The 13511-nt window shown below is 44.3% G+C and overlaps 2 protein-coding genes across 5 annotated transcripts; both read left to right on the top strand.

The window, feature by feature from the left end:
• Window positions 1-13: 13 nt before the first annotated feature.
• On the top strand, window positions 14-4020 carry LOC119135494 (aspartyl aminopeptidase). 2 transcript variants are annotated; one of them, XM_037273119.1, is made up of 16 exons: window positions 73-102; window positions 161-206; window positions 306-396; window positions 980-1068; window positions 1140-1253; window positions 1319-1444; window positions 1527-1651; window positions 1728-1812; window positions 1898-2005; window positions 2079-2156; window positions 2684-2764; window positions 2999-3159; window positions 3232-3271; window positions 3336-3437; window positions 3522-3689; window positions 3838-4020. In XM_037273119.1, exons 3-16 carry the CDS (start codon window positions 315-317, stop codon window positions 3886-3888), a joined length of 1410 nt encoding a protein of 469 aa, XP_037129014.1. In that variant the 5' UTR covers window positions 73-102; window positions 161-206; window positions 306-314; the 3' UTR covers window positions 3889-4020. The 2 variants fall into 2 exon arrangements, with proteins under 2 accessions (XP_037129006.1, XP_037129014.1); XM_037273111.1 differs by lacking the exon at window positions 161-206 and having other exon boundaries at window positions 14-102.
• A 1433-nt stretch (window positions 4021-5453) lies between these two features.
• LOC119135434 (receptor-type tyrosine-protein phosphatase-like N) lies at window positions 5454-13155 on the top strand. 3 transcript variants are annotated; one of them, XM_037273020.1, is made up of 22 exons: window positions 5454-5710; window positions 7003-7053; window positions 7948-8058; window positions 8137-8233; window positions 8301-8448; window positions 8513-8852; window positions 8970-9113; window positions 9213-9247; window positions 9375-9499; window positions 9588-9652; window positions 9725-9783; window positions 9948-10163; window positions 10275-10517; window positions 10579-10726; window positions 10808-10881; window positions 11032-11109; window positions 11272-11391; window positions 11457-11623; window positions 11874-11927; window positions 12044-12108; window positions 12195-12268; window positions 12415-13155. In XM_037273020.1, the coding sequence occupies exons 1-22, from the start codon at window positions 5632-5634 to the stop codon at window positions 12484-12486; spliced, it is 2565 nt and encodes an 854-aa protein (XP_037128915.1). In that variant the 5' UTR covers window positions 5454-5631; the 3' UTR covers window positions 12487-13155. The 3 variants fall into 3 exon arrangements, with proteins under 3 accessions (XP_037128915.1, XP_037128900.1, XP_037128909.1); XM_037273005.1 differs by having other exon boundaries at window positions 9948-10184; window positions 10260-10517; XM_037273014.1 differs by having other exon boundaries at window positions 5455-5710; window positions 10260-10517.
• The last annotated feature ends 356 nt before the right edge of the window (window positions 13156-13511 follow it).

Here is a 13511-nt window from a genome sequence, read left to right as displayed (position 1 = left end):
CTCCCGAGCGCTAGGTGTCGCTGTAAGCAGGCTCCTCCTCTCTGATGCTGCTTCCGCCGTAGCTTCCTGCATCAGTTATACTGGTCTCAAAGTTCAATGCAGGTAAGTTCCCTTAAAATAATTCGTTTTATTGCATTATGAGACAGTGTTGCTTTGACAGAGCCCGCAGCCTCGACTTTAAGTGACGTGCAGTTTTGCTAGCAAAGGTTAGCATGCAATGATACGTTATTGGACCTAAGCTTGGACTATAAAAATGATCTTGCCTGTTTAACATATTTTTTTAATGTGTATTTTTTCTCTCACAGTCCGTAATAATGAAGAGCTCCAAGGAAGCCGTGCAGTCAGCAGCTAAAGAGTTTTTACAATTTGTCAACAGAGGCGTGTCTCCATATCACGGTAAATCTAAGTCAATTGTTTTCACAATACTTCTCCTGGGATTCATCTTCACTTATTACGTGTCTTACATAATTTTTTTTTATTACCAAACAAGAATGTTACTAAAATTTACTCACTGGTTAATTATAATTGTACATTCGGCCGTGTACTAAAATTAAAATGAAACACGTGGGTGATAGTCTTGTATTTATTTTTATTTAATCGTTTTTTTTTCTAGGGAATTTTAGAGGCATTTGAAATGCTTATTTTTTTAGATGTCGCCTACGTGGGTGGTAGAATAGGTCATGTATTTATTTTTATTTAATCGTTTTTTTAGAATAGGTCATGTATTTATTTTGATTTAATCGTTTTTTAGAATTTTTTAGAATAGGTCATGTATTTATTTTTATTTAATCGTTGGCATTATCGATTGACTTGTGAGCAGGTCAAACTACGTCTTTGAGATTGAGATAAGATTACAATGATCTTTCATTGTCTCTCACCATTGCACTTTGAATCTCGGCACTTTTCACGCACTCAGAAGTGACAGCGTAGTGATTATGAGAGTTGCGCAATCACCGTGCAATAAGTGCGTCTTCTTCAGTGGTGGAAGAATGCCGGAAGCGTCTGCTGGAGGCGGGATTTCTGGAACTGAAGGAGATGGATAAGTGGGACATCCGGCCATCCAACAAAGTAAGTTGTACTTTGCATGTGCTGGTATGGTCGCGGTCTTCTCTAAAGTGGATTTCCTTTGTATTTTGCAGTACTTTGTGACCAGGAACTTCTCCAGTGTCATCGCTTTTGCTGTGGGGGGGCGTTACTCGCCCGGGAATGGCTTCTCCATGATTGGAGCCCACACAGACAGCCCCTGTCTCCGGGTGAGACGTCAACACACGTGAGGTGTTTAAAGCCAACGCGGGTGACACATGTTGTTGGTTTTCAGGTGAAGCCGAGGTCAAAGAAGACAAAGCAAGGCTGCCTTCAAGTAGGCGTGGAATGCTACGGCGGCGGCATCTGGAACACCTGGTTCGACCGTGACCTGACCATTGCGGGCCGTGTCATGGTTAAGGTAATATTCAAGTGACGGGGATTTTTTTTACATGGATGATAGATTTATAAAAAGTCACAACCCGCCACGAATGGTCTGGCAGGGAGACGGCAGACTGCTCCACCGGCTGGTGCACGTGCCGCGACCTTTGCTCCGGATCCCTCACCTGGCCATCCACCTGCAGAGGGACATCAACGACTCCTTCGGCCCCAATAAGGAGAACCACCTGTCAGTATCTTGAAAGGATGTCCGTAATGAGAAAATGGTGGGATGTAACTTATCCTAACTGCTGTTTGTCCCTCAGCGTGCCCATTCTGGCCACCGCCGTCCAGGAAGAGCTGGAGACGGGCAGTGCGTCATCTGGTGACTCCGTCAACGCCGCCAGCACGGTGAAAACGGCGACGACGCGACATATTGAGCGCGCTTTCTGACAACATCATACTTAATTAGAATGTTGGACTTGAATGTCTTCAGGCAGACAAGCATCACCCAGCACTGGTGAAGCTTTTGTGTTCCGAGCTCCAAGTGGAGCCCGAAGCCCTGATGGACTTTGAGCTCTGTCTGGCCGACACTCAACCCGGGGTGAGCCTGTCTTTCGTAGTAATTGCCAGTAAACTTGTGAGTTGTTATGTAATGTTTGTTTATTTGTTGGCAGGCTTTGGGAGGTGTGTATGAAGAGTTTATTTACTCCCCTCGCCTGGACAACCTCCACAGCTGCTACTGCGCCCTGCAGGTCTGACTCGCTCACATCTAAGCACCTGCTGTCTGGTGGGTCAGGACCCAAAAGTGGCTTGCAGACAGCTAGTAAAAAAAAAAATTCAAAACTTAGTATATTGTATGCAGGATTTTGTTGACAGAAATTCAGTAACTAATGTCTTTTATTCATATTTTCTGCCATGTCAGTTTTGTTAACATAATAATCACAAAGGGAATGTTTTTGTTGATTTATTAAATTGATAAATATTTAAAAACATGACATTTTAGATTATTTACATTATCTGTAAAGGGGAGGAAAAAAATCTGTGGAATTTATTATGGTTAATGTCAATTCAGCCCCCAAAAAAGCCTGCATTTGTTTTCAGGATACATGAAGCAAATCCTAGAAGGGCAAAAAAAAAAAAAATCCCTCAATTTAAAACCGTTGAATAATGTCAGCTGTCATTTTATCTTTTTTTTTTTTTTTTTTTTGAAAGGGGAAAATTAGATTTTTATTTTAGAGCCATATTGCTCCGTTTCTGATGTGGTCCACTTTTGTTTCAGGGGCTGATTGAGTCCTGCTCGGGGGACTCGCTAAGCCAAGAGCCCAACATCCGCATGGTGACGTTCTTTGACAACGAAGAGGTTTGTGATGCTATGACTGATCTTCCTTCACATTAAACTGTTGTCTTTATCTTCTATAAATGTTCCCAAATTGACTTAGTCATTTTATCCCCACCCCCCCCTAAAATTAGACTTGCCTGGAATTTGCGTGTTTGAATCCAGATTATGCTCAAATAATTTTTTTTTCACTCCATTCATGTCCCCTATTATGAGTGAACCTTCAATTCAAAATTGTTCCTTTATTCCGTGGTATAGGTGGGCTCGCAGAGCACTCAGGGGGCTCAGTCCAACCTAACGGAGCTCATCCTCACTCGCCTGGCCTCCTCCTCGTCCAATCCCACCGCCTTCCAGCAGGCGGCGCCACGCTCCTTCCTGATTAGCGCCGACATGGCTCATGCTGTGCACCCAAACTACCAGTCAGTTTTACCCAACCAACTAATAAACTGAATACATTTTTTTTTCGATGAATCATATATACGTTTTCTCAGCGAGAAGCATGAGGAGAACCATCGCCCGGCTTTTCACAAGGTACGGCTAAATTTTGTTCATTTTTTATTTGGTTTGACTTTTATTTCTGTTTTTGTTCTTTCAGGGTCCAGTGATCAAGTTCAACAGCAACCAACGCTACGCCACCACCGCCGTGACTGCCGCCATTGTCCGGGAAGTCGCTAGCCAGGCCGGCGTTCCTCTTCAGGTACCGTTTCCGTTGCGGCGGCTAAATGTCACATTTGCTATCACTGTACATTTCACCGACCTGTGCGAATTGCGGCCCGTGCAGGACGTGCTGGTCCGAAACGACAGCACGTGCGGAAGCACCATCGGCCCCATCCTGGCCGCTCGGCTCGGTGTGCCCGTAGTTGACATGGGCGCTCCCCAGCTGGCCATGCACTCCATCCGGGAGATGTGCTGCACCTCCAGCATATTGCAAAGCACCACCCTCTTTAAGGTAACTCCCATTTTGTGAAGCCACCAGCAAAAGGGACATTTTTATTGATATTCATGTTTTTGTCTGGATTTCCATTTTTTTTTTTCACGGCAACGACTCGGGATACGTCCGTGACAATGCCCGCTGATGTGATTTCGTCTTTTTGCAGGCTTTCTTTGAGTTGTTCCCCCGCGTGAGGAGCACAGTGATGGTCGATTAGAAGCAGGAGGATGGGAATAATCAACACGAGGTGGAATCAAATCAGAACGGACTTGTTTGATTGTAAATGGGTCAGTTCATGCTGCACACACCTGTAAATGATACTTGCAATAAAGGGCATTGAAAGACTCAAGTGCTTGATTTTCGATGAACACACAGCACTTCACGCCATTCCAATTCACAGTGACATCATTTGGATAGATGCTCACAAATCAACACGCTGGCCACCAGGATAGGTGGAAATGTATTTTCTCACAGTTATAATTAGTGCACATTCATACATGAGGCCACCTTAATTAACATTATAATCAGTGTCGTCTTTTCATTTTCAAATGGCAATTGACAATGTAAGAATGACTTTTTTTCCCCAATGTATCACAAAAATGCTTGCGTTTTCACATTCGGTTTCAGTCTCTGGCAGTTTTTGGCACGAGTGACACAGATGTACCAAAAAAAAAAAAAAAGTGGTGGGTTCAATCCTCAAGCCTGGTGAAGAGTCCTTGAGCAAGACACTGAAGTATGTTTTTTCCCAGGAGGGTGTGGCAGCACCGTTCATAGCAGCATCAATTTCCTTTTTCTGTGTCTTCTTCGGGTGTTTTCACCGAGGGTAGCAAATCTGAACAGGTTCCCCTCCCCCCATGCAAATTTACAATTCTAACAGCAGCCCTATTCGAATAATTCAAGCCGTGAGAATAACGTGAACATGGTGTACACCAGTGGTTCCCAAAGTGGGCGGTACTGCCCCCCTGGGGGCGGTGGAAAGATCTGGGGGGGCGGTGAGGAAGAAAGGGGCGGTAGGGGGGCGGCAGTCGATTTGTACACAACACGCCGCTCTGGCCCAGTCAGATCCGACAGCATAGACTACAAAAGCAAAAGCTCAGGTTTGTAATTTCAAGCTTGTAATGTTCAGAATTTTATCTTATAATAAAAACCGCATTCTGGCGGTCAACATCATCTTGAGTTCAAGTCAACATGAAATTGGGGACTCGCCAGAACGCGCCGTGTTGTGTTGTGTTGAGCTGGTTAGGGCAGTGGTCCCCAACCACCGGGCCGCGGACCGGTACCGGTCCGTGGGTCACTTGGTACCGGGCCGCCAAGCCGCACAGAATTTTTTTTATCGACGATCAATTAATTCAGGTCAAGACACTCGTCCCGGTCACGTGACATGTTTCCCCAGTCGAGCCCGCAAAGCTAATATGTGGCGACAGGCTAACTAACCAGGCAGTGAAGCATTCAAAACTGCTTCAACACATGGAGACCAAGCATCCTGCAATAAAAGACAAACCTTAAATCACTTCGGGTGTCATTGTCTCCGATTACGTCTAGATGGGACCGGCTCGTTTCTGAGAAACAAACTCAGTGCTCCCACTAATTCAACGTAATGGTAATGATATTATAAATGTATTATTTATTTATTTATATAAATGTATTATTTATTTATATAAATGCCGGTCCTTGGGGGGGGCGCTAGGAATTCACTGGGGAGCCAAAGGGGGCGCCAGCCTGCAAAAGTTTGGGAACCACTGGTGTACACCGTGTTGTTTGGCGCCCCCTTTTGGTGATGCTCCGCAAACGTGCCTCCTCTTGCCTTCATCCCAGCAGCACAAGAGAGGCAGGAGCGCTGGCGAGCAGCGGATTTTAGCTTCTTCTCGACAATGGGCAGCTGCTAGACGGGAGGGAACAGCAGCAGCAGCAGCGGCAGCAGCTCACTCCCCTCTTCGCTCCAGCGGATCTCGGCTGGACCATGAAGCGTTGTCGGCTGTGGGTGGCCTTGTGCCTCCTCCTCAACGCCTCCTGTCGCTTCACCTCGGCCGCCCGACACGGTAAGAGGAGCTCCGGCGCACACATCTCGCAAATTTACTCCCTGCATTATATTAAACATTAATCGAACAAAAAATAGCTTAGCTATTGTCAATGGTTTAATCCAAATGGTCAAGTGTTGCAGGGTGTGCAGATGATGCAAATGGTGGCTTGTGGTTTTGTAACAAGCAGGAAGACATGATAAAATAGAGTTTTTGAAAATCTGAAATACTACAAGACGAGAACGTAACGTTATTGTGGTTCCCAAACTTCCCCTCCACACTCAAAAAAAAAAAAAACTTGTGCTCCAAGTATCATCACCAACATTAGAATGCAGTCATGTTGAATTCATCAAAAAACAAAATAGGTATTTTATAAATTGAATATTATTAGCCACTTAGATACAATAAGTGATTAGTTAGACTCACAAAGTACCAGGAATGGACCTTCCATGACTTTGCATCAACTTGGAGCTTTGATTCAGCTGAAAATAAATTCCTCTCCCATCTTGGAAAGCTGCACATCCACTTGAAGAAGGGATTCATTTGAAAATATCTTTTTTTTTTTAATCACTGCCCACCAGTTGCAGTGACGTTTGTCTCATGGTATATCAATCACTCACCCGGGATCATTATTGTGGAAATGAGGCACTCAGAAGTCCATTAGCGCACGAGTCGATATCGTGTGTGTTCATGGAGAAACAAAAGTACTCGCCCATGTCTTTGAGCAACAAGAGGCTTGCTCTTACACTGTGGTGCCATCACATTGATTTCAGCCCAAGTCCAAAGTTCAACCTGTTGCCTCGTCTGGCGGGGGCGCCATCTTGCTTGGAGAGACAGAGAGGAGAGAGACAAAACAACTGCTGAATCAACAGCTGTCGTGGTCCTCTGAGCATCCACAGTCTCTTCTTCATTTCACATTTCACTGCTCATTGTTTTGTGAGCAAATGCCGAAGCCGTTCTGCTCTTCAGAGGCCCAATTAGATTCCTGTCGGTCTTCTCGTCGTCTAGTCGCTCTGATGTCTTGGTGTCGTCAATAACGAATCGATTGGCTTGGGAGGGAAATGATATTTTGCCAATCGGCTGCTTCCTCGCCCCCTCCCCTCCCATTAGACGCAGGATCAATTATGGAAGATTAATGAAGGTGTGAATAATGAGAACAGAGTGAGTGGCCTCACATCTGCTGCTGTTTGCCACCTGCAAGGATTCGGAAAGGTCAAGTGGAACACAGACGTGCATATATTTGTGTCTTATTATAAATTCTATTTATGCAGCACAACCCTCGTTTTTTGATCTCGACTAAATTCTGTTTGCAGGTTGCTTATTTGAGAAGAGGCTTTGCCCCACGGATCAGCTGTGCACTGACGGTGAGTTTGCACGTCCTCCATCTTAAATTGCGCTTTTCCAACCTGCCGCTTCTTTCTCGTCCTAATCGTTTCCGAGATGCTTTTCTCAACCATAACGACGTTCCAACTCAGCATAAAATCTCGCCAACACTAAAACAAGTGAGGCAGATTGTTTGCGTTATAAAATTCAATACAGCATACGCAAAGAATCCGAGTGGGCGGAAGCGCAACGCCGACAACCGTCAGCGGCGATCCGCCAATTGCGGCCGGCGGAAGTTGTTACTATGGTGACGGTGACATCACCTGCCTGACAACTGTGTGCCTCTCTTGCGTGTGTGTGCCCGCGTTTGTTTTGATCAGCGATAGAGGGAGCAGAGATGCGATGAGTCATCAAGTCATGTCACCACTGCGGTGAATGATGATGTGACGCGTGAAAGTGCAGCCGAAGTGGATTTTTTTAAAAGTATAGTTCTGAATGATATTCTTTTACCATGACATTTTATTCTGGTTGTCGGGAAAATATGCAATAAATAAATATATTGATGCAATATCATTTTTGGTTTTTTAAGCCATTCATTCCAGTTTGCACAACATGCAGGATTTTCATGTATTTTTAATTTTTTTTTTCATGCAGAAGCGCTTTGAGATATGAGTGAGCTTTTTCAAGATACGAGTCTTTCATTCAGAACTTTTTTTTTTTTGCTTCAATTTATTTTTATTTATATATTATATATTTATATAATATTTATATACGTATTTTTTTCAATTTATATATAATAATATCTATAATAATATAATAATAAATAATATGAATAAATTTGAATATATAATAATAGATGCAACAACAACACGTAAAATACAAATCTCACTTTCCGTTTCTTGGCAATTATATCCCCTGCCATCTGTCGCATGCAGATGGTTTGTTCGGACAGTGCTGGGCTCCCCACCACGATCCGGTCCAGTACCTGGTCTCCGTACCCGCTCTGCATAAGCTGCAGGAGATTCTTAAAGACCTGATGTCACAAGGTGAGTCCCAACCAAACCTTTGGTTTGCGTCAAAAAGCAGAAATGCACCTTTAAGAAATGCGCTGGCTGGCTGAGCAGGCATGACCTGGTGGGATGACGCTACCCAGACGACAATCGGGCGAGAGTTGAGCCAAATCCCCTCCGTGAGGTCCTCACGACTTCACCAGCGCAGACAGTAAGAAACCTGCCCATCAAGAACCCAGAGATGTTTTGAGTCCATCTTTTCCCTTCTGTCTTTCCAGGTTGCTCGGTCAGCGGGGGGTTCCGAGACCCGAGGAGGATGATGACCCTCAAATGATGCAAGAGTACCTAGACTACCTGACACTTGACCCCTCCTCGTCCTCCATGCACGGGCAGATGCCCCTGCTGGATTCGTACATTTACCAACAGGTAGAGAAATGTGGAAAGCAATTTGTAAAGGTGCCACCTAAATAAATGTTATTATTCTCTTCAGGATGAGGCTGAACGTTCCCTCAACTCCCTGGAAGATCATCCAACTTCTCCGTTCCAACGCTACTCACCTCCCCGCTCCAGAGGAAAGTCTCTGGATAGAGACGAGCAACTTCTCCAGAACTTGGTGTCCTATTACCTCGCCTCTCCACCCTCCTCCGCTGTCCAGGCTGCTTCCCGCCACAGGGGGGCGCCTGCAAACTCGTTAGCATTAGCATCCTCCTTCCCGGGGCTCGACTTCCCGCCCGACTATGACCAAGATTACGTTTCTCAAATTGGAGGTCTCAACCGGGAGCCGCAGAGCAAGATGGTGCCCAAGTATGACGCTCTGGCGGGATTAGATGGTGAGAAAAGTCCAATAAAGAATTCAAAAAATAGTCTTAGTCGGAAAGTAAAAAATTGCCAGAATCTCCAGATTAGATTGTTGAATTATTATTATTATTATTATTTTTTTTTTGCAGCTCGCTCTGTTCAGCGCCTGGAGAAGCTGCTGAACCGCTACGGGTTGGACGTCCAAGATTTGTCCCCCGAGCAGAGAGACAAACTGCCGGGTCTGCTCAAGCAGCTTCAGCTGGAGAGCTCCTTCGCCCACAAAGCAGCCAAAGGTCTCATGATGGATGGACATATTGAGACGCGTTCACATTTGCAAAGTCAAATACACGCAACAAATTATCGCTCATCTTGTCATGTGTCCTCCTTTCCAGAAAATTATGGAAACAATATCGGCACAGGGAAGAAGGTGAGCACGTCGTTTCCGCAACTTTGCCTTTCTGCTTTTTGCGGCCATTTTTCGACCGCACGCAGACATTGTCTGTCATTTTATTTTTTTCATTGTAAAAGTAACAGTTGTATATTTTAATCATCAGATTAAGGAGTACAAAATGGCTGCCCCTGATGTTCTTCCAATTGTGAAGTCCTCCAAACCAATGGAGGTCCAACAGGATTCCCGCGTTGCAGTGGCGGCCAAACCAGGAAAGAACAAACCGGAAGCGTAAGACCACATTGACACCAACCAAACACTTAAAGGTTGATTTTTAAAAAAAATTTTAAACAAATGTTCTGCTCCATCCTTTTCCCAGTGCCTTAAATCCAGTGATCACCTACGGGAGCAACCCAAACGTGAAGAACCTGTCGGAGAAAGAAGGTTCACATTACGTCACATTGACATATTCATAAGTCACAAAGTTTTTGTAAGTTTGCACTTGGTTATTTGCAGATAAGAGCGTCCTGCATCCTGAAACAAGCCAGAAGATTCTGCAGAACACCGACGGCCAGGTGACAGCAACAAGCATGCTCGTAGATATCTGGTTAGCATGTCTGCCTCACAGTCAAGAGATCTGGGTTCAAATCCCTCTTTCTCCAGCTCAATTGGAAACTCCAATCTACCCATTGTGAGTGAGAGAAGTTTTTGAAAATTCTTCTCTGTGCTTTTTCCCTAGCAAGTGAAGACTCATGGCAAAGTGTTGCCCCTGGCTACGCGTGTCCAACCCGGGTCTCGCTGGCTTTCCTCCACCCTGGTGGCGTTCGCTTGCATCGGCGGCATCCTGGCGGCGGCCTTAAGCGTCACCTGCCTGCGTCGCCACGCCCAGCGACTGGCGGCGAAGAAGCTGGGCCTCGGGGCTGAGGGCGGAAGCTTCAGCCACCAGGAGTATCAGGTGGGGAAGCCCCGAAAAAAGGTATTTTGGGTTGAATTTGAGTCGCCCAATAAATGTTTGCGACATGCAATAAGACTTGCAAAACTGGCTCACCAGGACCTGTGTCGCCAGCATATGGCGTCCAAAGGCGCCTTCGGACGTTTGGAAGCCGCCGCCCTGGGCGCCGTGGGGGGGCCGAGCGGCGGCGGGCGAGGGGCGGGAGCCGTCGGAGGCGCCGACTCAAGAGTGAGCAGCGTGTCGTCCCAGTTCAGCGATGGAGCCCAGCCCAGTCCCAGCTCCCACAGCAGCACGCCCTCCTGGTGCGAGGAACCCGCGCAGGCCAACATGGACATCTCCACCGGTCACATGATTCTGGTACGCTTTCAAACTTGACTCAAGCCAGTGAAAGGGAGTAATTGATTTGATTTTTCAAAAGGCATACATGGAAGACCACCTGAGGAACAAAGACCGTCTGTTGAAGGAGTGGGAGGCTTTGTGTTCCTACCAGGCGGATCCCAGCAGCGTTGCTGTGGCGCAGAGCAAGACCAACACCAAGAAGAACCGCTTCAGCCACTCGCTGCCCTGTGAGGCCTCGCCAGCGTTTTGGGCGGCCGCTCGAGCTTCATGCGAGCGATCATAAATGCTTGGTATGTTGGCTCTCCTAGACGATCATGCCAGGGTGAAGCTGAAACCGGAGATCAACCCTTCTCGCTCCGACTACATCAACGCCAGCACCATTGTAAGTAGCTACTTTGAGAACTTGAGTCCGAACAGAACTGAAATGTCACCCAGAAGCCAAACAAACCAAACGTTTTGCAATCGGTGAATATTATTGTTGTTGTTGGTTTCCATGGAAACTTAGCCAACGTCTCGTCCTCGCTCCTTTTAGATTGATCATGACCCTCGGATGCCGGCCTATATCGCCACCCAGGGCCCTCTGTCCCATACCATCTCGGACTTCTGGCAGGTGAGGTCATCATCCATGTCAAAAGCAACAAACCAATTATGGCAGAAGTAAAAAAAAAAAATGTAAATAATAATAATAATAAATACAAAAATAAATAAATAAAGATGCCTGTCTTCTGATGTAGTGTTAAAAAAATATCCGAAAAATAAATGCTGTGTGCAGATGGTGTGGGAGACGGGCTGCACGGTGATCGTCATGATGACAGCTCTGGTGGAGGAGGGAGAGAAACAATGTGATCGCTACTGGCCGGACGAAGGCTCCTCGCTCTACCATATCTATGAGGTGTGCAAAAGTAGTCATCTGTAGAAGTGGATTATTTGTACTTAGTTATGCCTTACTATTTCCAGGTGAACCTGGTGTCCGAGCACATCTGGTGCAACGACTTCCTGGTGCGAAGCTTCTACCTGAAGAACGTTCAGACGCAGGAGACCCGAACCCTGACTCAGTTCCATTTCCTTAGCTGGCCGGCTCATGGAATTCCTGCCTCCACGCGCCCTCTACTGGACTTCCGCAGGTATAACCTCAGTGACATGTAATAAATAAATAAATAAATTAATTAGTTAATTAAAATAAAAAATAAAAAATAAAAAATAAAAAATAAAAAATAAAAAATAAAAAATAAAAAAAAAAAATAATAATAATAATAAATAAATAAATAAATAAATAAATAAAAAAAATAATAAAATAAATAAATAAATAAATAAATAAATAAACAAATGAATAAATCCAAAGTGTAAGACCTTTTCCTTCTTTTTTCTCCTCAGGAAGGTCAACAAATGCTACCGGGGACGCTCGTGCCCGATCATCATCCACTGCAGGTTTGATATGATTCAAACGAAATAGTGATGGAAAAATAACTTTTTTATTAATTGAACATACACAAAGCTATATGGTGCTAACTGATGGTTTTCTTGATTTGTCATCGTCACCATAGCAACGGAACAGGCCGGACTGGTACTTACATCCTGATCGACATGGTTTTAAATCGGATGGCTAAAGGTGAGCTTTGAATTTAAAATTGTTTGTTTGTCCTCATCAAACATGTCAAGAGCAAGATTACTTTTTTTTTTTTTGCTGTTCTGTAGGTGTGAAGGAAATTGACATCGCTGCGACGCTGGAGCACATTCGTGACCAGAGGCCTGGGATGGTTCGCACTAAGGTGAGCATTTGTTTCCAAGACAAAATTTACAAATAAAACCAGATAACAGAATTTGAAGATGTTACCTGTTCTTATTTGATGCTATAGTCATATTTTCACAATTACCGCAATGTATCAAAAGTCATTAGCCGACTTTGTGTTCTCAGGACCAATTTGAATTTGCCCTGACTGCCGTAGCCGAGGAAGTGAACGCCATCCTTAAAGTTCTGCCTCAGTAAAGCGACACCAGACTTCTGCGTGACCTCCTTTTTGCTCTTGACTACCTTTTGCCTTGAAATTAACAGTGATGTTACACCATCAAAAATAAAAACAGTCTGTCAATGGAACCTTTCGGATGGATTTGGACAGGTGCACAGCTATAACTAACATTTAAATATTGCATGAGTAATCTCATTAAAAACGACCTTTACATTTTCAGATGCGATTTACTCGTGTCGACCTTTTAGAATTACACCACAAGTTCAAATTCACGTGTCACCTGTACCTGCACAAATCCAACCTGAAGGTGGTGTGACAATTTTCTCGTGGGAGCCTTTCAGCTTGTTCTCGTGTGGTTGTAAATTTTGCTTTTTCATACATCAAGTTTATGTCTCAGGAAGTTGGACACAGAGATGCTTGGGAAAAATTTAACACCATTGTACGGTTGACTAATATTGGTAAAATATAATATATTGGTCTGTGATTATTGTCATCCTGCTGGAAGTAGACTTCCCACCTATGATACCTTCAGAAAACTTGTCCTTGTCCGTGTACCATTGAACTGGTTGTATTGTCGTATACCTCACGCATTTTAGAAAATGGAAAAAAAAGAAATTCTATTCTATGAGGAAATTATTTTATAACTGTGAAATTATAAATAAATATTTTCGTGTGTAAGTGCTGCAATATGTTTGCTTGTCTTTGTCTGTGCTTCAAGAATGCACAATAGGCCTTTCTTGGCCTGTGTACATTGTGACCAATATCAAACATTTTTTTTATTTTTATCATAAATTGAAGGAATTTAAGAGACTTCCATTGACATTTTATTTAGAAAGACTTTCTCACCAAAAGAATAATGAAGGTGACTTTTTTACATTTACATTAAAATTTTGTCTCATGGTGACGTCATATAAAGGGACAACTTGGCCAAGTTGGAAGGAAGATGATCATCAATGAAAACATAATTTTAAAATAAAAATTTGATTTACTTTAAGTAAAATAGTAAACGTTTTTTTCCCCTGGGAAAAACGCACAGACAGCCAGG

This window comes from Syngnathus acus, chromosome 2, assembly GCF_901709675.1.
Source record: "Syngnathus acus chromosome 2, fSynAcu1.2, whole genome shotgun sequence".
Classification (NCBI taxonomy): Eukaryota; Metazoa; Chordata; class Actinopteri; order Syngnathiformes; family Syngnathidae; genus Syngnathus; species Syngnathus acus.
Note: the sequence above shows the minus strand (reverse complement) of the source record. Positions and strands in the feature narration are given on the sequence as shown.